The sequence below is a fragment of the Esox lucius genome, chromosome 19, assembly GCF_011004845.1.
Source record: "Esox lucius isolate fEsoLuc1 chromosome 19, fEsoLuc1.pri, whole genome shotgun sequence".
In the NCBI taxonomy this organism is placed as follows: domain Eukaryota; kingdom Metazoa; phylum Chordata; class Actinopteri; order Esociformes; family Esocidae; genus Esox; species Esox lucius.
Window position 1 is genome coordinate 2,000,563 of NC_047587.1, and position 27,971 is coordinate 2,028,533.

The 27,971-nt window shown below is 39.5% G+C and overlaps 2 protein-coding genes across 2 annotated transcripts; one reads left to right on the forward strand and one right to left on the reverse strand.

Moving 5' to 3' along the window:
* Nucleotides 1-58: 58 nt before the first annotated feature.
* Nucleotides 59-27,070, forward strand: LOC105006972. Its single transcript, XM_010865715.5, has 4 exons — nucleotides 59-799; nucleotides 16,213-16,479; nucleotides 24,253-24,359; nucleotides 25,665-27,070. The coding sequence occupies exons 1-4, from the start codon at nucleotides 375-377 to the stop codon at nucleotides 25,886-25,888; spliced, it is 1,023 nt and encodes a 340-aa protein (XP_010864017.2). The 5' UTR covers nucleotides 59-374; the 3' UTR covers nucleotides 25,889-27,070.
* On the reverse strand, nucleotides 9,091-11,293 carry LOC117593399 (zinc finger BED domain-containing protein 4-like). Its single transcript, XM_034288357.1, has 2 exons — nucleotides 9,270-11,293; nucleotides 9,091-9,108 (listed from the first exon to the last, which is right to left on the reverse strand). The coding sequence occupies exon 1, from the start codon at nucleotides 11,240-11,242 to the stop codon at nucleotides 9,407-9,409; it is 1,836 nt and encodes a 611-aa protein (XP_034144248.1). The 5' UTR covers nucleotides 11,243-11,293; the 3' UTR covers nucleotides 9,091-9,108; nucleotides 9,270-9,406.
* Nucleotides 27,071-27,971: the final 901 nt, after the last annotated feature.

The following is a 27,971-nucleotide window of genomic DNA, read 5'->3' on the forward strand; positions in this document are numbered from 1 at the left end:
GCAATGTTACATGGGAAGAGTCGTTTCCTTTTCCCTCTCATTCCGAAAGGTGCAGTTTTGTACCCTCAGCTTTTTTCAATATTTCATAGTTTCCCAAAAGCAATTTGTAATTTTTTTTAATTAGTCGTTAACTTGATAGCTGTGTGGACTTAATGTTAAATATAAACGACCATCATTTTGAAACGTAAAATCATAGACACGTGACATCCTGGAAACCGTTTTCGTCGAACGAAATGGTCCCCCGGTACTTCCCCACACCGCACCCACCCTCAGCCGCATGAGACACTCATTAATCTAGGTGTACCAAGAGCATAACGTTCACAGTTCGCTCACAGAATAATTCCTTAAGACATTGTAGGTGACCAGGAGTGGAAATGGGTCTACCATTGGTCGGTTTAGGATTGCTGGGGCCAGTAGGGTTGGCTGCAGGCGTTTTAGGCGGGGTGGCGTTAATTGGTGTCCTCGGAAATAATCCGACACTTGAAGTGGTGTCCCAAAGAAATGTATACCCCAGGGATGAAGAAGATACAGTAGACCCCAGTGATGAAGAAGACCTAGTAGAATGTGGTATTTCCAGAAAAAGAAAGATCTACACTTTAAAAAGCATAGAGAAGAGAGAAGAGACAAGGAAAAGAAAGAAAGAAGAGAGGAAGGAGGCAGGAGGAGTAGGACAAGATGAGTCCAGCAGCGATGAAGCGTCCAGCAGCGATGAAGAGTCCAGCAGCGACGAAGAGTCCAGCAGCGAAGAAGAGTCCAGCAGCAATGAAGAAGGCCTTGGAGATGTTGGTCCATATAAAAAGTAGGCCTATTATTTCATTCAAAAAGTAACTGGTTAAAAAAGAAATGCTTAAAACAGGGAAGTGAACGCTTCTGCAGGTAATGTACTTTCACTTTTGATATCCAGAAGCAGATTACGGTAGAGAGCACAGAGGTAATTTGGTTTTATATATGACATTCGGAGTTTGCTCAACAATACCTCTTCCAAAAAAATTCGTACAAAGATGACGGGAATGTATATGAAATTGGGTCTGATTAGTCTGATTTTAGCAGAGCCCGAATTGTTGCAATACGCTGTTGAATGTGGGTTCAGTAGTTTCGGAATCGTCATAAAAGTGCAATACCGCTGATTGAATATGAGGAAAAATTTATATATTCTCTTTTGTGTCAGCTTATACCTTCTCCTCCAAAAGGAAAAACATACTGTCGTTTAAATCACTTTAATGGGAAAGGTACAGAGTCTGTAGAGTATTTTAACAAGTAAAACTTTATTCAAGATTTATAAACCTGGAGAAGTTAACAACACTCTCAACTGAATCAGGTCAAGCGCTCTCCTTTGAAGGTTGAGCTCAGGCCTACACATTCAGTACAGCCCACTGTGTCCCCCTCCCATGCATGGTTAGTCTACATGTCTCACCCGCTGCTTTGCGAACTTCGCTTACCAAGATAACAAGATGTCTACAGCCCTTGAGAAGTTAGCTAAAGCTATAGTTATCCACATGTTGACACATCCTGTACAAGAGAGCAGAGTCGAAACACACAATGGCCTTACTAAATGACTGGATTATACTTAGAATAAGCAATATGGTATTAATGTACTATAGAATAAGAACGTTTCTACCACCATACAATACGTGCAGACACTTTTTGTGTTTTGAAGCTGATATATAATTTTTTTTGAATAGATTTCCTTTAGAGATTACACATGCCTCTAAAACCACTTGTATTTTGGTCACTGACGTTTGGTATCTAGAGTAGACACATTCGGTAATCCATTTTGAATTTCCATGATTTTACCAGAGTTTGTGATTCTGTAAAAAAAAAATGTATACCTCACTATCCAAATGAGAAGGGATCTACAAACAAGTGTGGTGTGTACCTAGTTCACATGAACTATGTTTAATAGCTTCCTAATCACATGACATCTACATCTAAAACCACTTGTATTATGGTCACTGACCTTCCTTGTCTAGAGTACACCCCTTAGATTTGCCATTTTCAATGTCGCTGGCTACCAACCTTCAGTAGCTAAACTGTAGTAAAACTGTTTACGGTTATATTGCGACTATTTTTGGTGGATTTTTGAAGTACACATCCGTGCATGCTTTTTGGGGTAATTGCCTATAGATCACAACCCACTTTGCAGTAAAAGAGGAGGGGTTTCCATGATTCTCTTTCACTTGACGAGTAGTTATTTTCATCTATACTGATAGTTATTGTATCAATGTCATTCATGAATGAAAGAAAAACGACCTTTGTGCCATGAAATGAAACAGCTATGGCAGTGTAATGTTCATCTTCAGTCTCGCTAGTAATTGCGAGACTGACTTCTTATGACTATTCTTATGACTATTCCAAGTAAAAAGTAGATACTAGCCTATTACTGGCTAATAAAATGTCATAAAGTTCATAGATGCTATTTGTGGTGGAGGTAAACTTCATAAGAAATGTTAGTCAGTTTAACACAATGCTTAATGGTGTCTAGCCAAATATTCAAACTTGGTGTGATGTTAATACATGACAAAATGATCTAATGTTGAGATGCAAATTCCTGACGAGGTAGTATGTCCCAATCAGTCCCAATACTGGCATACTAGTTTACTATATACAAAACAGTACCTACTTAACCATCATCCGCAAAGTATTTACTTGTAGTATGTAGTATGCGATTTGAGATTCAGACAATGCTTTCGATTTCCTTGTGGTTCACATAGCGTAGTGGTTAGCTATTCAACTGTTATTGTAGATGGTCATCTAAAGTAATCTTTTAAAAAAAGTTCACTTGAGTTCCATTAATAAACGTTCTGTTGCCCACGTGATTTCAGCAAAAATGTAATAGCTGATTTAAAAGGGGAAAAATAAAATTTGAAGACTGTACGGAGGTGGACTTCGTACAAGCAAGCCCTCTGGTCTTGTGGGATTATCCCCGACCTTCAATGATTCCCCAGACCCTGGTTCGATTCCACTCTCAGATGTTCCAGGTTTTGTCTCTCCGAAATATTTATCCACTCTGTACTTTTCAGCCATCGCAAAACAATATACACTCACCTAAAGGATTATTAGGAACACCTGTTAAATTTCTCATTAATGCAATTATCTAATCAACCAATCACATGGCAGTTGCTTCAATGCATTTAGGGGTGTGGTCCTGGTCAAGACAATCTCCTGAACTCCAAACTGAACTCCAAACTGAATGAAAGAAAGGTGATTTAAGCAATTTTGAGCATGGCATGGTTGTTGGTGCCAGACGGGCCGGTCTGAGTATTTCACAATCTGCTCAGTTACTGGGATTTTCACGCACAACCATTTCTAGGGTTTACAAAGAATGGTGTGAAAAGGGAAAACATCCAGAATTCCGCAGTCCTGTGGGCGAAAATGCCTTGTTGATGCTAGAGGTCAGAGAATGGGCCGACTGATTCAAGCTGATAGAAGAGCAACTTTGACTGAAATAACCACTCGTTACAACCGAGGTATGCAGCAAAGCATTTGTGAAGCCACAACACACACAACCTTGAGGCGGATGGGCTACAACAGCAGAAGACCCCACCGGGTACCGCTCATCTCCACTACAAATAGGAAAAAGAGGCTACAATTTGCACGAGCTCACCAAAATTGGACAGTTGAAGACTGGTCTGATGAGTCTCGATTTCTGTTGAGACATTCAGATGGTAGAGTCTTTGGCGTAAACAGAATGAGAACATGGATCCATCATGCCTTGTTACCACTGTGCAGGCTGGTGGTGGTGGTGTAATGGTGTGGGGGATGTTTTTTTGGCACACTTTAGGCCCCTTAGTGCCAATTGGGCACTGTTTAAATGCCATGGCCTACCTGAGCATTGTTTCTGACCTATGTCCATCCCTTTATGACCACCATGTACCCATCCTATGATGGCTACTTCCAGCAGGATAATGCACCATGTCACAAAGCTCAAATAATTACAAATTGGTTTCTTGAACATGACAATGAGTTCACTGTACTGAAATGGCCCCCACAGTCACCAGATCTCAACCCAATAGAGCATCTTTGGGATGTGATGGAACGGGAGCTTCGTGCCCTGGATGTGCATCCCACAAATCTCCATCAACTGCAAGATGCTATCCTATCAATATGGGCCAACATTTCTAAAGAATGCTTTCAGCACCTTGTTGAATCAATGCCACGTAGAATTAAGGCAGTTATGAAGGCGAAAGGGGGTCAAACACAGTATTAGTATGGTGTTCCTAATAATCCTTTAGGTGAGTGTATATTGATAGTTATTGTATCAATTTCATTCCTGAATGAAAGAAAAACCATGCCATGAAATTAAATAGCTTTGGCAGTGTAAAGTTTGTCTTCTGTCTCACTAGCAATTATGACTATTCCAAGTAGTAAGATACTAGTAGGCCTATTACAGGCTAATATGCTATTTATAGAGCCAGTGGGAAAAGCCATACAGTTGATTGATGCTATTAATGCTATAAATGTAAGTAAACTTCATAAGAAACGTTAGTCAGTTTAACACAATGCTTAGTGGTTTCTAGTTAAATATTCAAACTTGGCGTGATGTTAATGCGTGACAAAATGATCTAATGTCAAGACAGTTTAATGAGAATTTAGTGTGTCCCAATCAGTCCCAATACTTGCATACAGTGTCCAAAATTACCTTTTTGACTCGCCTGCTAAAGGGACAGGTAGATGAAATAATCTTCCAGCCAAGCATATTTTTACTGGCCAAAATAATAACTTTCCTTTTCATGTCATGTATACATTAATTTCAGTACATTTCATTGAGATAATAATGTATTTTGTTGAATACAAACTTCTTATATCCAATGACAAATGATCTGTTTCTGCTTTTATCTTTAGCATACTGGCCACACACAGAACAACTCGTCACCACAGCCTCAGCATCGTACTGTAACCAGCCTCTTGAAACTCCTTTATCTCCAAACCTCCAATTCTAACAAAACTTTATTTTTTCTATGTGATCTTACAAACATGTTTTTTATGTATTGCAATAACGTCATCCCTTTACATCAGTCTCTCTTCCTTGTCAACTTAACATTATTTGACAATACTTATTTAACATAATTCCCTAATAACATAATTACTCCCCCTCAATTAACCATTCTTTGAAACTGTTGATGAATCGCCTCCCAGATTTACAATCTCTCTCAAAACCTAATGAGCAAAAGCAAATTAACAACAACATAAAAAATCTGATAGTGTTCTTTTATATAATGTATTATTTAAATAGTAATTTGTTTAATTTAGATTTTACCCCACATAGTTTATCCTTTGAAATAAACAACACACATAATCCATTGCAGGCCTTTATTTTGAAGGCAAAATACAAAAATCTGTTGTCTTATTGTTGCTGGCAAATCTCTAAGGTTGCCTGCATGATGCTAATCCAGTGTTTCTTAATCCGTTTCTTAAAACCAAAGGGGTGCACGTTTTTGACCTAGTACTCACATACTGTTGAACCTCATAGAACAACCCTGTGTTGTGCAGGGGGAGATAATTTGATTAAGCTGCCATATCTTCAGTCCACAAAGGAAAAAAACACCAGCATAATAACATTTCCATCAGCATCTTTACATCCTGTTGTGAAATTGTCAAGTGATCTTAACATCTCTGCTAGCTGCTCTGACACTTCAGTCCTCTATCTACTCAGATGAACAGAAATGGTCAAGTTAGGCTTAAAGGGACCATATGTATAATTTATGCAATGTGATGTAAGAAAATATCCATAATATGTCTTCAGTAATAGTGGAATGACAGTGTCTCACAATATTTATTCACCAGAAATGATGTCAGTGTCATGGAGTAAAGGGACACAGGACAACAGGGGAGACTTAAGAATTAAGGAAGTTCTGAAGGCGAAAGGGGGTCAAACACAGTATTAGTATGGTGTTCCTAATAATCCTTTAGGTGAGTGTATATCCACTCTGTGATACCACAAATCTTATATATTTGAAAGAGTAACTGTATTACGTGACTCTTTTATACTGTTATTGTTTTCTAAAGAAACAAACCAGCCATGGAGTGATTGGAGTCATTGTTTTCGTTATAGATACGCTATAGCTATTAGCTAGCCATCGACAGTAATCTGTGTACAAGAGTACACTTAAGTTACATTAATAAACGTTCTGTTGCCCACAGTATTTCAGCAAAAAAGTATTCTCATTTGGAAGGTTACATATAGATTACACTGCAGTCCCAGTGATCTTCACAACTTTTTCATGAATTGCTTCTAGCTACTAAGAATGCTATGTAGTTGCGGACAGAAACATTCACACCTTTCTCAAGACTTTAATAATTCCCCATTTCATTATATAAAAGTGAAGAAAAAAAGAGACATTTGTGTCACAGCCACTTGTGCCCCCCCACACCCCAAGTACCCCCTCCCTTCATAGCAAAAATTAAGCTTGTATAAAAAATGTAATAATGTTGAGGGCGTGAATGCTCCGCTCGCTGAGAGCCCTTGAGTTTCGACTGCCAGGTATCCCGTGAAGTAGGCTACATAACAGATCTTCATCCCTTTCCAGTCAAAAAGGGATCTTAATAGTCTCAAAATCCCTGAATCAGGCAACAATGGCCTTTGCGTATCTTATATGCATCCATGTGGACCTCTGTAGAACGCCTTCTCACCTTGTTTCCTTGCTTTTTCGATGGTGGGCCACAAAGCAGCGCGCATTTCAAAGCAGCGCGCAAAGCAGCCGGTGCTCAAAAGCGCACCAATAGTGTTGTCTGACCATGTTCGCGTAAACACCCAAAGTTTACATCCTTATTTAGACAAGCCAGAGAGAAAGCTATCATCAACACCGTCACAGACGAAACACTGCCGCCGCCGATAGCTATCAACAGCACGTCTTCACCAGCAACCAGCATTCCCAACGTCAGTGTTAATTTTTGTCCACAAATATAGTGACAAAAAATGTGTTAAATGCCTATTTTTCAGTGGTAGTTGACGAGACGATAACTGACTACTGTAAATAGAAACAGAAAAAACAAAAACGAAAAATAGTTTTCATTTTGATTGACAAAAACGAGACAAGACGATATTATCTTCGTGACAATACTCAAATATTACTACCCAGCTAACAATTTTCCTTTGTCACAATGTTGTTACGACGTTATCTGGCGACTGAAATTAGGTAGCAGCAACGTTGTCAGCTACGTTGTCACGTTGTTTTCTTGTTGTCGCTACGACATAACTAATTGACTTGTCAGTTGGTCGTTAGCATGTCGTAGCAACGTGGTATTTCTAAGGTTGTCTGTTGGTAATCGCGAATCCCAGGCATCCTATCCAGTTGAACATTCATTGCTCTTTTCCTATTACATTTTCTATATTCATACATACAGCTAGAATATGTTCAGCTAAGTTCATTTCTGTACAGGCAACTTCTTGACAGGTTTCTCCAACCTTGTGTTTACCTGCTCCAACTGTTCCATGAAATCTTAAATGTGGACAACACATTTCAGCAATGTTCTACACCGACGTTTAGTTTTACAGTGAGGTTTTATGTATAAATATTATACATTTATTTTATCAACCCCTTCCCACATATAATAATGGCAATGCTGTGAGATCATCTGTCCAGACATTTTCTCCTAGCAAATTACATGACATATTCTGTAATATACAAGCGCCCCATATGTAGCAAAAAATATATACATTTACAAACAAACCAGAACATTTCTGTAATGTATTTTTAATTTTTTAAGTTGGTCAACAGCACAGAAATTAATATCAGAACTGTGTGGAACTTCATAACCATCAGGAAGGATGAATAGCAAATCTCATCTAGTTAACTCCAATGAAACTGTAGATCTTCAATGGCAATAGCCATGATAAACAGTATTTTTTTCCGCTAGTAGAGTTCTATCCTTCTCCAATCATTGACATTTTGTTCCAGCTATCAACTGATACAATTTTGAAATATTATCAAACTGGACATTTTACAAATAATTAAAATATAAGAACACAAGCCAATATGAATGCTTTACTCTTCAATGGGTTATTTTCTTTCAAATGGTGAAGAATTGTAAACTCATGAAGATAAGAAAAAATGTACAATAAATTGAAACAAACAATATTATCCAACTGACAAAATACAATCACACAAGCAAAGATGGACACTTTACTCTTCCTTGTTGTCAGAAAAGAGTGGTCTTAGATTCTATAGAATATATATATATACACCTTCCTCTGCCATTGGACCCGTTGCTGCACCTGGACAATGAAAACCAGTTTAAAAACAGTATAAAACAAAGTGTCAAACATTTGTTTCAATTCGTTCATAATTTATTTATATCACTTTTACAATTTTGTCAAATATCTTGTTGAATCATTACTTGTGGAACTCATAGTCAAAATCTTTACATTTGAGTACTTGTGAGGTGACTTGATGTTCGTCTATGTTTGAAAAAAGTTACCAACTAAGCTAGTTAGTAGTTGACTTACTGTACTGTAGCTTGCTAACGTTTGCGCTAGCGTTAGTTGGCTTGCTAGACAGTACTGCAATTCGATGGGAACTACCAAAGTGATTTTAGCAATATGACAGATAGTAGGAATGCACCGATTGGGAAATTCTGGGCCGATACCGATACCGATGTTTAACATAACAATTTGGCCGATGGCCGATGCTTTTTTTTTTTTTGTTATTTATTCCTTCTTTTGTGCTACAAAAGTCTTTTGGCTCTTGATCACACTATCCTAGAATGAGCACAAATTCAATCAGACCAATTTATGAAACAAAAAACACCTTTATTGTCACTTTCTGGTTGACAGTTATAATCTTATTTATAACAAGTTATTTTCTGAAAAATATAACATTCAAAAACCTTTGACTGCTAACTAAAAGTAATCAATGAAAAGATTGTTTCAGCAGTACATTGCCCAACAAAATTATTTGAATGCTTTTAGCCTGATAAACAAAAACTTAAACAATGAGATTATTTTCATGGCCCAATAAAAAATATTTTTTCTGATAAAAAATAAAATAAAAAAAAACAACAACATCAAGTGTTAATGTAAAAACAAGTGAAATAGGCTAAATAATATGTTATTAAAATAAATAAATTATGTTATTCATGAATGCAAAAATAAATAGGGCTATCTTTCACCTTGTGTATTTCTCATACAGAATAAACAAAAATGTTCTCAATGAGATTATTTTCATGGCCCAATAAAAAATATTTTTCTGATAAATAAAAAAAAAATACTTCAAGTGTAAATGCAAAAACAAGTGAAATAAATAAATTATATTATTTAAGCTATCTTTCACCTTGTGTATTTCTCATGCAGAATAAAACATTACTTTTTCAGAACTCACAGGCTCGAACACGGGGCATTTTATAAAACAAAACAGTACCTCCACTTCTGATCATTAATGACACATAAGTCACCTGCTGTATCTCTGGCCTACTTCTTAATAAGATGCATGTTTTTCTTTACAAAGATAAGCATCTCTGCCTTGTCACAGCAAAGCCTATTTCTCTTTTCATCTAAGACATGAGACACAGAGCTGAATAACCGCTCACTCTCTACGCTGGTGCATGGCGCACTAAGGTATTTGCGTGCTATTTGTGCGAGTTCTGGAAAACGCAGATGGTTATTTCTCCAATAGCAAAGTGCGCTCTCACCTCTCGGAATAGTGATCTCTGACAGGAAAATACCCAGTTGTTGGGATACAGACGAGGTACTTGTCCTCTCTGATCCATTTTCTTCCAGAATCTCCTCAAACACATCATGCAGGGAGGGCCCTGTTCTGTCGGATCGTTGCCTTTTGCGCTCTGTGTGATGTGCGCGCTCTCCATCGCGCGTCACATCCTCTGCACCGGCATCAGCCAACAGGTGTGCCTCAAGTATTTCTCGAGCGCGTTGTTTAACATCCTCATCAAAGTAACGATCCTTGTATCTGGGATCCAAATAGGTGGCAATGCAGAACATGGGATCGTACTGGATTTGATCGAAGCGTCTATTTATAGCCTCTAATAATGAGGTCTTTGTTGTTTTAATGCCGTGATCGGTGTCAGCCTGCTTACTCAGAAGACGTCTCAGGGCTGTCACAGAGGGGAGGACATCTGCAGCTGATGCTTCTGATGAGCTAACTTCTCTCGTCAATTGTTCAAATGGGGAGAAGAGTGTTATAAAGTTTTCAATTAATTGCCACTGGTGCGCATTTAGAGTGGCCGGGAGGTCGTAGTCTGCGGCATATGTAGCAAGTGCGCGCTTTTGTTCCAGCAAGCTCTCCATCATATAAAATGTACTATTCCAGCGTGTGGAAACATCTTGCTGCAGCCTTTTTGGTTTCATTCCCAACTGGATCTGCACAGCCTGGAGACGTGAATAGGCAAGGGGTGAGTGTTTAAAGTGGCCGACGATTTTCCGGCATATAGACACAATATCAGTGAGGCTGCGCTGGCTAAAAACACCGTCATGAATTGCCAGTTGCAGTGTGTGCGCCATACAGCCAAAACTAGCCAGAACACTGTCCATCATAGCTTTTTTCATATTCTTAGCATTATCTCTCACGACAGCATGCACTCTGGTTTTGTCGATTTTCCACGTCTGGAACATTTTCTCAAAAGCCTCCGAGATAGCAGATGCTGAGTGGATACCTGCAAACTCCTGGGAGTGCAACACTGCCTTTACCAGGTTGAAGTCCTTATTAATCCACTGTGCCGTGAGGCTAAGCATGCTCACAGGGCTTACATCTGAACTCCATATATCAGTGGTGAAACTGATTGCAGCGATGTCGCAAGCCAGTAGCTCATGAATGTGCGTGGCCACAATGTTGTGTATTTCGGGGAGACAGACCTCGGCAAAGTGACGTCGGCTCGGCAGCGTGTAGCGTGGCTCCATAAACTTCATCAGACTCCGAAAACCCACGTCCTCCACTACAGAGAAAGGCTGGTCATCTAAAGCTATGAACTCCATCACCTTGTTTGTTATCTGTTTCGCTTTGGTGCTGTCTGGAGGCAGCTGTTTGGCTTTCTCAAACGCCGTGTCAATTGAAGTCTGAGCCTTAACAGGGGTTTGCGCTTCCTTAGCGGCTTCATTTTTCCGTTTTTGGTCAGCTTGCAGGTAATCCCCGTACACCGCCTCGTGCCTGCTTCTCAAATGTCCAATGAGATTTGTTGTGTTAAATGACTTTCTAACAGACCCCCCTCTTGAGATTTCAACGGAACACGTATTGCAAACTGCAAAACGCTGATCTTTCTCTGAAACTTTAAAATATTGCCACACGACCGCCATCTTCTTTGTTTAATCTAAGTTACTGAAGAGAGTTCACGGGTGCCCTCTTCCGCCTCGGTATCCTCCCGCCAAAAAAAAAAATAAAAAAAAATAATAATCTCCACATCGGCGAATGTCATATTTATTTCCCGATGGCCGATGGCAGTTAACAAGGCAAATATTGGCCGATACCGATGTCCAACCGGTGCATCGGTGCATCCCTAACAGATAGTTATATATCTGCTTTGTGAAGAAGTTAAATACGCTTACCTGAGATTTCTTGTCCAGAAATGATTACGGTGCTCCAGAAATGATGTCGTCTTAATGAACTAAATTGATGTTTGTTTAACGTAGTCGTACAGTACCGTTTGCTATCTCCAGTAGCAATCTAGCCAGGTGTACCTTAAAAGAAAACTTGCCCTAACTGCAGTAGTTAGTTAGTGTTGAAGTCTAACACTTCCCCGAGTTGGTTTGTTGGAAAGGAGAATAAAACACCAGGAGTCAGGTCAATTATCGTACCGCATATTCAGTTTATTACAAAAGCTTTTGGAGACAAGGTGTCGCCGCACAAGTCTAAGGATCAACAGTCAAAACATAATTTTATACTTCCACTACGCCCAAAAGATAGAGGCGTTAAGTTACACAGCAAGTGTGCCATTGGCCCAATCCCAGTTCTATTCCTTATAGGTTAACTGCAAGTATCCCCTTGCCTCCCTTGTGGTTTCTGTGTTGTCTGTCCGACTATGTGTGTGTGTCTGACCTGTGCCCTGTTTCTCAAAAGACAGACATACTAAGTCTTTCTCTCCCCGGCAACCGCTTGAACAGGGTTACCTATTCTCCTACTTGCACCTTCAGTTTCAGCTCAAACAATTAATATTTTGTTTCATTTCTTACAACAGCTTACAACAGTTCACTAACTTATACAATCAATATATCTAGCATAGCATAGCATAGCATAGCATCATCTTCCGCTTATCCGGGGCCGGGTCGCGGGGGCAGCAGTCTAAGCAGGGATGCACAGACTTCCCTCTCCCCAGACACTTCCTCCAGCTCTTCCGGGGGGACACCGAGGCGTTCCCAGGCCAGCCGGGAGACATAGTCCCTCCAGCGTGTCCTAGGTCTTCCCCGGGGTCTCTTCCCGGTGGGACGGGACCGGAACACCTTCCCAGGAAGGCGTTCCGGAGGCATCCGAAACAGATGCCCAAGCCACTTCAGCTGACCCCTCTCGATGTGGAGGAGCAGCGGCTCTACTCTGAGCTCCTCCCGGGTGACCGAGCTTCTCACCCTATCTCTAAGGGATCGCCCAGCCACCCTGCGGAGAAAGCTCATTTCGGCCGCCTGTATCCGGGATCTTGTCCTTTCGGTCATGACCCAAAGCTCATGACCATAGGTGAGAGTAGGAACGTAGATTGACCGGTAAATCGAGAGCTTCGCCTTGCGGCTCAGCTCTTTCTTCACCACGACAGACCGATACATCGACCGCATTACTGCAGAAGCTGCACCAATCCGTCTGTCAATCTCCCGTTCCATCCTTCCCTCACTCGTGAACAGGACCCCTAGATACTTAGATACTTAGGACCCCTAGATACTTAAACTTAAAATATATCTACACTAGGTATATTACAGTACTATAATGTAGGGTACACGACTAAATTAGAAAATAACTACATTGGAAAATTGCTAGATTAGAAAACGAAACTATGATTAACATCAATGATAATAACATTTCTAAATAGAAATAACTACTAATGTAGGCTAACAGTAGCAGAAGAGTACTGGTGAAAACTCACAGACATAACTAAATCAGAACATAAATCAGAATGATCTTAAACTGGAGTAAAATAAACGTGTTATAGCCACTTGTTATGTCTGCCGAGACACTGTGAACCCCTGACAACTATTTAGGAGTCAAACTATAACGAACAAGAAATGGCGGGAAGCGGATGAGGAAGATGGCGTCTTAGGTACACAAAGCTAGTTATCGAAGTCTCTTTTTTTACGGATATCTCAAACTTCTCTTGTCTAAATATACTCAGATAAATCTAAAATAACATTTAAACACGACATGTCAAGATCAAAATCTACCTCAGGAAATGTCTATACAAACGCTAAAGGACCTATAGCACCATTGGCAGCGGCGCTAAGGTTACTACAAGTGGAAACTATTCTGACCACGACTATGTCCTAAGTTCGCCTTCAGTGGGACCGAACGAGAAACGAAGGGATTCATCACACCTTACCCCTATTAAGGGACTTCGTTCAAAAAAAGATAAGCACGAAGAGGAAGAAGGTATGGAATCGGGAGTTGAGGATGTTTCCAATAGGATACTCCTTGATGCCATCAACATGCTTACAATCAGATTTGATAAGCAAGACAAGACTCTCGAGGACATAATTAAGCAGAATAGCCTTTTAATTACCAATGCAACAAAGGCAATTGAATTTAATGCTGCGGAGATAAAAGAAAATAAAGAGAAAACTGTCAATTTGGAAAAGAAATTCACTACTCCTCAAAGACAACCAGGAAATGAAAACCAAAGCTGCGGAACTGGAGCACTATAAACCCAGATGGAACCTCAGAATAAACGGAATGAAAGAGAATCATTCACACCAGGAAAATACCAGAGAGGAAATCATCCGTCTTCTAGCGAAGATTGCACCCTACTTGTCAGGGAAGCTCGAGGACGTAGTGGATGTTGTGCATCGGATAGGTCGGAAGGAAGAAAAGAAACTTAGACAGGTGACTATACAATTCAGCATGCGTCGATACCGAGATGAGTTTTAGAAAATCACGAAGACATCTCCCGTATGCAAGGAACATGGCGTTCGGTTTGCTGAGGACTTTACTAAAGAGGACCGTGCTCATGCCTTAATGGATATCTGGAGAGTTCAAAACCCAGATATAAATTTGCATGGCTTAAACCCAATGGTATCAGTAAATCCTGAATAGATTATTGGCTAATTTCAAATAATTCAGCTACATATGTTCATGACACTTCCATTTCAGCCTCTCCCCTCACTGATCACTGTATTATATCAAATATGTTTGAAACCCACAATGCACAAACCTGGTAAGAAAGCCTACTGGAAATGTAATGACCTCCTTAAAGATGAATCTTATTGTAAAGAAATTAGAGATATGATTGGAAAAATGAAATCCAGCCTTGAGTTTGGCAAGCACAAAAGTAAATGGGAATATTTGAAATACGAGATTCGGAAATATTCAATTTCCTTCAGTAAAATCTTTTGTAGTCGCAATAGACAATTAGAATTTGATATTCATATTCCCTACTTAACTTATTCTGTTATAAAAATGTGGTTTTGTTGAAGAGAGAAGAGAGAGTTTTCTTGTCAATATTGTAGTTCTATTAGCTAAATTCTTCATACATAAATGTAGGTTTCTTAAAACCTTCCCCTTGGTAGATATTTTTGAACGAGAGTTTTATATTTTTGTATGCTCACTAAGATTTGTTAAAACCAAGCCTGCTATAAAACTAATTGCTGACCTTGAAACTTCCAAATTAATATGATGTTTAATGTTATGTGAATGTTTTGTAATGTGCTCTTTTATTATTTATTTTTTAATAATTGTCACATCTACACAGAACTAAGAAAAGAGTCTCAAAACAGGGTGGTTCAAGGAAGCATGGTCAATAGATTGTCTTGGCAAATATCTGCTGGAGATTTAAGAGAGGTTCTGAGTTCAGACAGGGCAAACGCTTAATTCACACCAGCTCTAAATAGGTAGAACACGTGGTTTCTTCTAGACAATTTAAATATTCTGCTGTTTCTGCAGTTAAGTTTTTAACTACCCAGTGAAGGAACAGAAAAAGTTTACTATATGTTTATTTACCATCCATAAAATGGTTAAATACAAAAGTTCATTTATTTCAGTAATTCCATTCAAAAAGTGAAAATGTTATATTATATTCATTCATTGCACACAGACTGATAGATTTCAAATGTTTGTTTCTTTTATTTGTGATGATTATAACTGACAACTAATGAAAATCCCAAATTCAGTATCTCCGAAAATTAGAATATTTCTTAAGACCAATACAAAAACCGGATACTCAATACTTAGTTGGGGCTCCTTTTGCAAGAATTACTGCAGCAATGCGGCGTGGCATGGAGTCGATCAGTCTGTGGCACTGCTCAGGTGTTATGAGAGCCCAGGTTGCTCTGATAGTGGCCTTCAGCTCTTCTGCTTTGTTGGGTCTGGCTATTTGCATCTTCCTCTTCACAATACCCCATAGATTTTCTATAGGGTTAAGGTCAGGCGAGTTTGCTGGCCAATTAAGAACAGGGATATCATGGTCCTTAAACCAGGTACTGGTAGCTTTGGCACTGTGTGCAGGTGCCAAGTCCTGTTGGAAAATGAAATCTGCATCTCCATAAAGTTCTGAGATACTGTTATAATCATCAAAATAAAAGAAAAAACTTTTGAAATATAACAGTCTGTGTGGAATGAATGTATACATTATACACGTTTCACGCTTTGAATAGAATTACTGAAATAAATCAACTTTTTGATGATATTATATGACCAGCACCTGTATATCCTATGATATGTACTTTATGTGCCTTATATAATGCTGTATAATATCATTTGAATACTGCTTGCTGCTGGTCTATGTACGCACATCCCTGACCAAATGCTTTATTTGTTCAGGCTTGGTTGTTGTTTAAATAGACACCACCAGGTGGCGCCAAGGAATGCACGGATTGGAATGTGTCCACTGATAATGTAGTGTGAAGGGGTGGGTGAAGTCCCCCTTGGAGCTGAAATATGACTCAGGGATATGAAACCCTAATGTTAATGGTAAAAGGCGCATACAAACTTTCTTTTCAAAATTTCAAATTCACAGAAAATAAATAGGAAATAAAAAATACCATCTATTTTAAATACAAATAAAAATTTATTTGAATGCATGTTTGATTGACACAAAAAGATTTCAAACATCCTAATATATATTTTTCTCCACGTATAGGGTTAAAAAAGGACACCGTATGCGCAGTAAAAAAGGGAGAACCAGAAAAGACGCAGATCATATTCCACCACGGGCGTCACTCAGGAGAGCCCGAGAGGATGATTACCTGCTGGACCGACTCCGAGACGTGAATCCAGGCCTTTATAGGATGATCATGAGCCTCGATACTGACCCACGCGGACAGGACCTGTTAGCCATGCTAGTTCGCCGCAGGCATCACCGAATGGCTCTAACCACCGGCAGAAGCATGGAATCTTGTTTGAGCAGGTAAATGCTTTTATATGGAATTATATTCCTTTATGGAACAGTGGCTCCTGTAAGTGTAAATATAAAAAACGTATATTGTGTTATGCTACTAAGTCTGATGTATGTGGTCGGTTAATCAGGGCTCAGGAGTGAGACCCAAACAGACACAGGGGAATTGTTCCAACACTGTTTATTGTGGGCAAAGGCATGGGTAGGTCCAGGACAGGCAGAGGTTCGGTACACAGGCTTTAAAGTCTTTTAGGACAGGCAGGCGTAAAACAGGCTCGTGGTCATGGATAGGCAGAGGTTCGGTACACGGGAATCTAGAGGTAACACTGGGAAAATAGGAACAAACACGAAAACGTGAGTACCCTTGGCAAAAGACAAGCTGAACTGGCACAGTACCAAGGGAAGGGCCCAGATTAAGTAAACAAGGGAAAATGGGGAAATGAGAGACACTTGGTGGGGGTGAACTACAAAGACAGCACAGGTGGAGGGAATCAGTGTGTGAATCAATGGTTTCATATTTAATATTTTTTCACAATTTATTAAAGGGGCAATATGTAAGATTTTTACTATACTAATAGCATAAACTCAAGCAATGTACTTAATGTTTGAAAGTAATTTTTGGAAGACGAGGAGGAGATATTGTTTATTGGCAGGATTGTACATTAGATATGCATTATGTTTGACAAAGCTGAAATCTGCCCGAGGGTGATGTTTAGATCACTTGTTTTCCGGGGGACAAAAACCTTTAATACTCCAATTTCTAATGTCACACCAAAGGACATTATGTCATAACATGGGACAAAAGAAAAGAAGCTGTCAGATTTTTATTTTTTTAAGAAAGTACATTGCTTTAAATAAAATAAAAACAATGCTATTGAACAACATTAAATATTAAATAAAATACTTACAAACGTAGCATTTAGTTCCATTAAGCAATATTGTGCGCTCAAATGTTAAAGCTCATGGGTATCAAGGAGACATCATTAGTGGAGAACATTCTGGTCTTAATATAATAATTCATAAGAAATATGAAAATCATTCTTATGCTTTTTAGTGCTCATGCAAAACAAAAAATTATTAGAATGAATTAATCCCGTCCCAAAATAACTACCAGCTACTAGCTAGGGTTAACTTAAAGAACATTAATGATAGCTGCCAAACATGGCAACCAGTCATAATTCCAAATACTGGCAAATGCCCAACAGTAGGCAGCAAATCACCTAATTATATGATTAATACAATTTCCAGGGCCCCTAATTTGATTAAATAAACAAAATAATGTAGCCTAGTGTCAACGGGGCACTTAGCCTGTGGATCCTTTATAAAATGTTTTTTAACCCCTGCCTGGGGCCCTCTGCCTGCTGTCATCTGAAATGTTTCTAATACTGGGCAAAAATGAAACAGCAACTTATAAAACTAGCAAATGTTTCAAAGGATGACAGTAGAGAAGCTTAGGCTAACGCTATCTCTAAGTAGGCTAACGGTAGCTAAGTTGGCTAATGTTCGTTAAATTGACTAAGGTTGGCTGATGCTAGCTAACGCCAGCTGATTAACATCAGACTAATGGAAAGTACATCACTTTAAACTGTGCAATTTCTAATCTCGATATCCATTCAGGTTCATAACTAATTAGCAAGTCTACCTGTTTGGTCCTGTACAACCATTCCTTTTAGTTTTCTTTTCAATGGATTAGCCAGATCAGTTATCCTAAACAGCCTATCGCTATTCTAGTGCTAGTTTCATAAAGTTGTGATTAGACGACAATGTGCAATTCAAATGTAATTTTGTGATTACAACTAAATATCAATATTTGTATATGCCTAATTTTCACTGCAGTGACTTATTTGTCCAAAACGTATCCACTTTCCCATTCTGCATTGCTATAGAATTTCCACAAAACCCTTGCTCTACCTTGGAGTGTCTTTTAACCTATTAAAAATTCCATAATCTTACATTTTGAGAAGGTTGTCAATAAAACATTGTATGGCATAAAATTAAGTCTTGTAAACAAAGTATACCAATCATAACATGTTTACAGAATAAAAATGGCAGCACTGGATCGGTACTTGGTATCGACAGACTCTAAAAGTTCAGTACTCAGAATGTGTACCGACAATGAAAAAGTGGTATCTAGTGGTACCCTAGTAAATAATCATATAGAAAATTTGAAGTATAAAAATGCTCAGTCAAATTCATCTTCAACTTTGTTTAATGTGTTTTTATTCTCATTTTTGGCAAATGAATTACACACAAAATATGAGTATATGGAGGTGGTGAGATTCTGTACAAATAAAAAAATAAAAGCGTACAAAAATAACAATGACACTTAATGGATAGTGAAAATGCAACCAGATGAACTGCTAAACAGGCCTAACACCGAGAGGAGTTTTTGGAAAAATACAAAACATTTTCGCTTAGTGAATAGGCTACGAAAATGTGTTAATTCAAACGCTCGTGTGTAGGTCCAGACTCGTTGTTTAAGCACATGCATCGTTTGTCCATGAATAAGCTATGGAAAAACCGAGAGGAGTTTTGGGAAATATACAACATCCTTTTTCCATGTAAATAGGCTATAAAAACGTCTTTGCGGATCTCTCCCAGGGGTTCTATTTGGGCTAACGTGTTGATTTCAATGCCAGTCCAGTCTCCTCGTTTAAGCACATGCATTTATCTACAGCTGACATGAATAAGGTATCGAAAAACCAAAAGTTTTTTTTGGAAAAATACAACTTTCGTTTTTTTCTAGTGAATACGATATTATTAACATAATATCAATATTTAATGTTTTAAATATCACAGTTATCGTCAAAACTGGTGTGTCTCGACACCCCTATTTCCTACATGCTATGGCATTGTACCTAACCACTGATGTATCTAAAACATGTACTAACCAACTCTAATCTTTGTGACATTTGAAGCAATAATAAAAACATTATTGCAAGTGTATTAGAGCCAATGTCTCTTGTTTGTTTACAAATAATCATTGAAAGGCTTAGCTACGATGACTAGATGCAGGTGTCAGTGGCCGGCCTTCGGTCACTTAAATGGCCATTATGTGTAGAAAAGGCTTCTGTTAGATCGTGGTTTCTCACCCCTCCATGCAGCTATCCAGTGGCTGTGAATCCCTTGGCCCTGCCACAGTAACCCCCCCCCTCCCAAACCCCATTATGTAGACAGAAGTAACAGGCCCGGATCCATGAGGGGCATCCGCGAGGATCCACCAAGTCAGGCATTTCCCACCCAGATAGTCTGTTCCCCCCAGTTTTGTTTCCCCATAAACACTGCCAATGGTATATGAATTAGATATGCCCCCCATTGATAGCCAGGCCTGAGAAGTAACATTATGTACATGTCATCCTGGAGCCAGGCCTGAGAAGTAACATTATGTACATGTCATCCTGGAGCCAGGCCTGAGAAGTAACATTATGTACATGTCATCCTGGAGCAGGGCCTGAGAAGTAACATTATGTACATGTCATCCTGGAGCAGGGCCTGAGAAGTAACATTATGTACATGTCATCCTGGAGCAGGGCCTGAGAAGTAACATTATGTACATGTCATCCTGGAGCCAGGCCTGAGAAGTAACATTATGTACATGTCATCCTGGAGCAGGGCCTGAGAAGTAACATTATGTACATGTCATCCTGGAGCAGGGCCTGAGAAGTAACATTATGTACATGTCATCCTGGAGCAGGGCCTGAGAAGTAACATTATGTACATGTCATCCTGGAGCAGGGCCTGAGAAGTAACATTATGTACATGTCATCCTGGAGCAGGGCCTGAGAAGTAACATTATGTACATGTCATCCTGGAGCAGGGCATGAGAAGTATGTCATCCTGGAGCAGGGCCTGAGAAGTAACATTATGTAAATGTCTGATGCTTTCTGATGCTTCCCATTTCTGATGCATCACAGGAGGTAGAGTTAGTAGATAACTGACTTTCTTTTTGGGACTCTCCCAGAAATAGGGCCAGGCCTGATCTGCTGAAGAGCGACGGACTCCATCCTAGCTGGAGTGGTGCTCTTCTTTTATCTAGGAACATTGACAGGAGTCTCACTCCTATAGCCTCACCATGAGATAGGGTGCAGGTCAGGCCGCAGGCTGTTAGCCAGCCTGCTAGCATAGTGTGTGTCTGTCGATAGCATAGCCAGAGTAGTTAGTACAGTTTTACCTATTGCCACTGTGACTCGTTCCAGGCTGAGAAAAGTTAAACAAGGTAGTGCTAACAATAGCAACCGTATTACAGGTTTTTTTTCAATTGTTCACACGCAATTTTGAAAACCGGGTTATTTTTTTCAAAATATAAATCACAATTATCCAAACACCACACTCAATTTTCATAATTCCTAGATTGTTTGCAAAATGAAACACTTCAGTCAAAACATATACACATATTTGTGAAAATGCTATTAGTTTTCATTTAACCAAAACAGTCCTCAATGATCAGACATTATTGCAGCCAGTTTCACACTGCTGCGATAAATAAAAAACATTTATAAAAAACTAATTTTGGGAAATAGTGCTAGATTTTTGGCCAGACATTGTTATGTAAGGGATAATTTAGATGACAAAAAAAATTGTGACAAACCCACAACATTCTTCATGATTAGTTTGAGACATAGGGAGAACGTACACAAATAGGCCTACTATAAACTTACCAAGCACTGCACAATACTGATGCTGCAGACTGAATATTTCAAGTATTTATTTCAATATTTTTTACCATAATCAGTTACAGTAATCAACCAACGATCAAATCAATGAAACAAATAAAATCTGTAGACACTGAAGAAAAACTACTGTAAAAGCAACAAGAATACTGTAACTACTCATCATCTCTCCGTCTGGCTGGATCAGGCCATAAGATTTCATCCAAATCACAGGCTGTCTTCATTGGCAAGGCCCCGTTGGAAGAATCGCCTCGTGTGACGAATCCACCCCTGCACAGCTGCTTCGATATGATCACAGGCTCCATGGCCTGAATGAGGGGCAAACGGTCACAGGGCCTCAGGTCGTATACCTTCCACCGCCATGCTGAGAAAAACGACAATGTACCACATCTGGTCCACTTGGTTTAATGCTGTGACAATCTCGTGCAATCTGTCAAGAAATGCAAGTATCAGATTTGCATTATAGGGTCCCAGATTTGCATGGTGGTGGAGGACCCCAGTTTGTGTAATAGCAGCGCAAAGGGTGATGTTACCCCCTCGCTGCCCTGGCACATTGGTGATTGCCCTGTGTCCAATTACATTTCACACCCTTGTTTTCGCAAGGTTAAATCCTGCCTCATCCACATATATAAATTCATGTTGAATTTCTGCAGCACCCATTTGCAAGACTCTGAAAGTAAAAGACAATAGGATGCTATTCAATATCTATAGCACAGTATTTGTTTGTGCCAGAACATTATGAGTAGTGCACAATACCACACCTTAGTCAGATGAACAATACATACCTGCACATACTCATTGCGCAGATGTTTCACTCTCTCTGAATTTCTGTCAAATGGTACCCGATACAGTTGCTTCATGTATATTAGATTTTTCTTGAGGATTCGACCTAATGTTGACAGAGAGACTCGTTGGATGTTATTGAAAATATGGTCATCATTGATGATATTGGCTTGGATTTCTCGCAGCCTGATACAATTATTGGTCAAAACCATGTTCACAATGGCGGCCTCTTGTGCACAAGTGAACATAGGGCCCCTTCCACCTTGGTGTCCTCGACCCGCAATTCCATGTAAAAAAAAATATATAAAAAAATACACATGCAGCCTTCTGTCAAATGTCACAGTAAAAAATATTGATGATAAGTACAGCAAGCTTCAGTTTCAATGTACTGTGTGGTTAGCTTACCTGTTACCTTGATGAAATGTCTGAATTACTGACGCAACAGTATTTATGCTGAGATTTGGTTGAACTCTTTGTCCAGCTTCCATCCGTGTCAGTCCATGGTTGATAACATGGTCAATAAGTGTTGCACAGATTTCTTTAGTCAAATTTGGTCCTCATCTTCTTTGTTCAGGTTCTGTCAACTCTTCAAGTCCTTCTCTACCTCCTCCTCTACCTAGGCCTCTTCCTCCTTCTCCTCCTCTACCTAGGCCTCTTCTTCCTCCTCTACCTAGGCCTCTTCTTCCTCCTCTACCTAGGCCTCTTCTTCCTCCTCTACCTAGGCCTCTTCTTCCTCCTCTACCTAGGCCTCTTCTTCCTCCTCTACCTAGGCCTCTTCTTCCTCCTCTACCTAGGCCTCTTCTTCCTCCTCTACCTAGGCCTCTTCTTCCTCCTCTACCTAGGCCTCTTCTTCCTCCTCTACCTAGGCCTCTTCTTCCTCCTCTACCTAGGCCTCTTCCTCTTCCTCCTCCTCTACCTAGGCCTCTTCCTCTTCCTCCTCCTCTACCTAGGCCTCTTCCTCTTCCTCCTCCTCTACCTAGGCCTCTTCCTCCTCCTCTACCTAGGCCTCTTCCTCTTCCTCCTCCTCTACCTAGGCCTCTTCCTCCTCCTCTACCTAGGCCTCTTCCTCCTTCTCCTCCTCTACCTAGGCCTCTTCCTCTAACTCCTCTTTGAGCTCCCCCTCTCACTACTCTTCTTCTAGCTCCTTCATTTTTGTTGAAGACAGGTGAACTCACCTGCTGCCTTTTATAGCACACCTGAGTGCTGCGTTTTCAAATTAGCATGTGTGCTTCCACACCTGGTAGATGTGTTTATCCAATTTGTTCATTAGTGTGGTCATTGGCAATCCGGTGCTTTGTAATTACAAGGAAGTAACCTCACAATCCTTATCTGTGTGAAAATGTGTGTAGAGTTTTAAAAATCACTGTGTAATGTTTTGCAAAAAGGGTGAAGCAGACATTGTGTGTAATGTTGTGCAAATCTGTAGAGGTGTTTTTCTCATTGGAGTAGAATTTAGCAAATTGTGTTGACTGTATCACCTCGCCTCTCAAAATGGGTCCTCTTAAATGTTAGATCCCTTGCTCCAAAGGCAGTTGCAGTGAATTAATTAATCTCTGATCATAAACTAGATGTTATTGGCTTGTGTGAAACGTGGCTAAAGCCTGATGAATTCACTGCGTTAAATGAGGCCACTCCTCCTGGTTATACTAGTGATTCTATCCCTCGTGCATCCCGAAAAGGAGGGGGTGTTGCTAATATTTATCACAGTAAATATAAATTTACTCTCAAACATATCACTGGTTTTCATTATTTTGAATTTTTACTCATGAAAGTTAACCAGGCTGATAAATTGTTTACCATAGCTACTATTTACAGGCCCTCCAGGCCATACACAATGTACCTCAATGGGTTTCCAGAATTATTGTCTAACCTTGTAGTCATGGCAGATAGCATTGTAATTTTGGGCGATTTCAATATTCATATGGAAAAGTGAACATACATACCAAAAACTGATGCACAAAAACGAATCCATGCTTTTGTTACTTCTAGATTACTGCAATGCTCTTCTTTCCGGTTACCTTGACAAATCAATAAATAAACTTCAATTAGTGCTGCACACGGCTGCTAGAATCCTAACTAGAATATATTTTTAAAAACACACTACTCCTGTACTAGCCTCTTTACACTGGCTGCCTGTTAGGGTTAGGGCTGATTTTAAGGTTTTATTGTTAACCTATAAATCAATACATGGACTTGCTCCTACTTACCTCGCTGAAATGATCCAGCCATACATACCTACACGTAACCTACGATCGCAAGATGCAGGCCTTTTAATTGTACCTAGATTGGCAGGGCCAATTTGATTGATTGATTGATTCCCATTCATTTACAGGCAGCTGCTCGCAGATACAATGCTAAAGGGAAACGGTGGGAAAGTGTTTAAGTTCCTCACTCTTATGAGTAATCCTCAATCTAGCTGGAACATCAGAAAAGATGCAGGTAATATTTTTTAAATTATTTTCTTCATTTCTATTAATCAATAGTTTAGATTTGTAAAAAAAAATTTTATTGTATGTTGTCTTTGTATTCTGTATTTGTAACGGTCCCTGCCTGAGGGGGCTGTTCCACTTCGTGTTTTCTGTTTGTTCTTGTCATGTCCTTGTATGGTCTTTCCTGTTCTTGTTTCAGTCAATCAGTATGTTCCTTTCACCTGTGTTTAGCCCCCACCGGTTTCTGTTCTCCTCATTAGTCTGTGTATTTAGTTCAGGCATTTTCTCCCTGTCGGTCCTTGTGTTTGTCTGCGTGTCGTTTTTATGTTTTCCTGAACTCCTGAAACCCTGAGTATTTCATAGTGCCTGTTTTGCTTTTGTTCATTAAAAAAGGAAACGCCTTGAAATTCTGCACCTGCCTCCGTCTCCCTCAATGAAACGTGACAGTATTTGAGATGGTGACTTTATATACTGTAGTTAAATGTATCTAATGTATATACCTGTTCATTCCTGAAGAATATCACTTCAATACATTCCCATGTGAAAACATTATAGTTTGCTTCAGAATATTAGGGTGTTATTGTAACCTGTAGTACACTGTAGGATTCTATACTGCACACTGCATCAGTCATATATTCTATAAATTATCTGTAGAATAATTGAGCCTGACCGTCACGGCTTGATGTCAGGACACAAGGCGCAGTGCAATAGTAGTGAGACATTCCTTTATTAGTCTTCCAAAGTAACAAAACAAAGGCACAGTACCAACTGATCCACCCAGTACAGAGGAAAAACAGAACTAAACTAAATACCAATAAGATCCCCAATTAGAGGCAGCACAGGGCAGCTGCTTCTAATTGTGGACAACCAGAAATATAATGCAGAGATGCCTAGAGTTGAAATAGCTCTCATTGTTAATGTAAATGTTTGAGTTATATGATGAATTTGCTTTATTCATTAGCATATTAACCGTGGCACTCTATCCTAACCCAAAATATGGACTCAGTTTTAATGTATTTATTCACTGTTTGTAAACAGAAACATTATACAGTATAATATAGCAGCAGAAGGTTTTGTGCTTTGAGCATTGAGCCTGTAACCAAAGCGTACCTGGTTTCAATGAATCAATCCATGCCCTTGGCAAGGCCCTTGTGTACATCTGATAAATAACTGAAATGCAAATATGTGGCGTCAAATATGCTTACGTTATATGATTTTATCTGTTACCTTTCTCAGGACCCTTCCTTGGTTTTACAATAAAATACAGGTGGTTTCTTAATTCTCTTGTTCATTTCAAAATATGCACTTGTTCTAGGACTGGCCAGTGGTGATTATTCTGCTGACGATTCAAGGGATTATTACAGACGTGGTTATCGCCGCCTGCTCCAAGAATTCCACAGGATGGGGATCGTCAGCGATGGGGAAATATGTGAGCTGAAATTATGGGTGGATCAAAAAGAGTACCTGAAGCGGGATTCCCCAGAGTATCAGCTGATCCTTGAAGAAATTCGACTTTACTTCAATCTTTTCTTTAACTAAGGCAGCAAAAAATTAATATATTTGTCTATAAGCTTCTTGAACATATTCTGAAAAAATATAGATCATGAATATCTTTATACTATTGCTGTGATATGCAAAGTATGGAATTCATTATAGATCATTTAACTTTAATAGTTGTTGAAAATCAAGTATTTTAATCATGTCTCTGGAGAATATTGTATACAAAAACATATCATACTAAACTCTTTAAAGCAGATGTTTTTTTTCTCCATAAAAGTAAATAAAAAATACAGTCTTGATGTTAAGCTGAAAATGTTCATTTGGATTTACAGTACCAGTCAAACATTCATTCAAAGGTATTTGTTTTTTATTTCCACATTGTAGAATAATAGTGAAGATATCAGAACTAAAAATTACACATATGGAGTCATGTATTAAACAAAAAGTGTAAACAAATCAATATACAATTATATTTTAGATTGTTCAAAGTGGCCACCCTTTGTCTTGATGACAGCTTTGGACGCTCTTGGCATTCTCTCAACCAGCCTTCTCTCAAGGATATAGACCTGGTTTGTAGATATAGACCTGGTTTGTAGATATAGACCTGGTTTGTAGATATAGACCTGGTCTTTTATTTCCCGCCTCTCTAATATAGGTTTTGAGGCCCATTGTCCAGAAAGTACTTTCTATGGATACCCAATTTGTGGTTGTTTATTATAATATTATTGAATATATATATATATATTTTTTTTTTCTTCAGATTCCTGTAGATACATTATAATGTAATCATTACTGTCATTATTGATAATAATTGAGCGATAACTGTTGCAATGTCTTAAATCATTGTTTTGACATTTATGATATTATCAACATGACGTCATTTTATTTTTTCATTAATATAACATCAAATTAATCAGAAATACAGTGTGGACATTGTTAATGTTGTAAATGACTACTGAAGCTGGAAATGGCAGATTTTTTTCATGGAAAATCTGCACAGGCCCACTATCAGCAACCATCATGCCTGTGTTCCAATGGCATATTGTGTTTGCTCATCCAAGTCTATAATTTGAAAAGTCTGATTGGTCATTAGAAAACCATTTTGCGATTATGTTAGCACCTCTGAAAATGTTTGGGCAGATTAGTGAAGCAATAAAACTGCCCTTCTTTAGACTAGTTCAGTATCTTCAGCATCAGCATTTGTGGGTTTAATTACAGGCTCAAAATGGCCAGAAATAAAGAAGTATCTTCTGAAACTTGTCAGTTGATTATTGTTCTGAGAAATGTAGGCTATTCTATATGAGAAATTGCCAAGAAGTTGAAGATCTCGTACAACGATACGTAGTACTCTCTTCACAGAACAGAACAGTGTAAACTGGCTCTAACCAGAACATGAAGAGGAGTGGGAGGCCCCGGTGCTCAACTGTGCAAGTGGACAAATGTGATGAAGTGTCTAGTAAGTTTTTCACAGGCCCTCAACTAGCAGCTTTGTTATATAGAACCCGCGGAACACCAGTCTCAACGTCAACAGTGAAAAGGCGACTCTGGGATGTCAGAGTTTTATAAACAATGCATAGACCCGCCCACCCACAGCCGCATGACAGACCTGTCAGAACTCATTGGTCATGTACTGCATAGACCCGCCCACCCACAGCCGCATGACAGACCTGTCAGAACTCATTGGTCATGTGGTGTATTGACCCGCCCACCCACAGCTGCATGACAGACCTGTCAGAACTCATTGGTCATGTGGTGTTTATCCCGCCCACCCACAGCTGCATGACAGACCTGTCAGACTCATTGGTCATGTGGTGTATTGACCCGCCCACCCACAGCCGCATGACAGACCTGTCAGACTCATTGGTCATGTACTGCATAGACCCGCCCACCCACAGCCGCATGACAGACCTGTCAGACTCATTGGTCATGTGGTGTTTAGACCCGCCCACCCTCAGCCGCATGACAGACCTGTCAGACTCATTGGTCATGTGGTGTATTGACCCGCCCACCCACAGCGGTATGACAGACCTGTCAGACTCATTGGTCATGTGGTGTTTAGACCCGCCCACCCACAGCCGCATGACAGACCTGTCAGACTCATTGGTCATGTGGTGTATTGACC

Coding starts and splice junctions, on each gene's coding strand:
- LOC105006972 (XM_010865715.5), top strand. CDS start 375: ATGGGTCTACCATTGGTCGGTTTAGGATTGCTGGGGCCAGTAGGGTTG. Junction 800..16,212: donor GATGTTGGTCCATATAAAAA/GTAGGCCTATTA, acceptor CTCCACGTATAG/GGTTAAAAAAGGACACCGTA. Junction 16,480..24,252: donor ATGGAATCTTGTTTGAGCAG/GTAAATGCTTTT, acceptor ATTCATTTACAG/GCAGCTGCTCGCAGATACAA.
- LOC117593399 (XM_034288357.1), bottom strand. CDS start 11,242: ATGGCGGTCGTGTGGCAATATTTTAAAGTTTCAGAGAAAGATCAGCGT.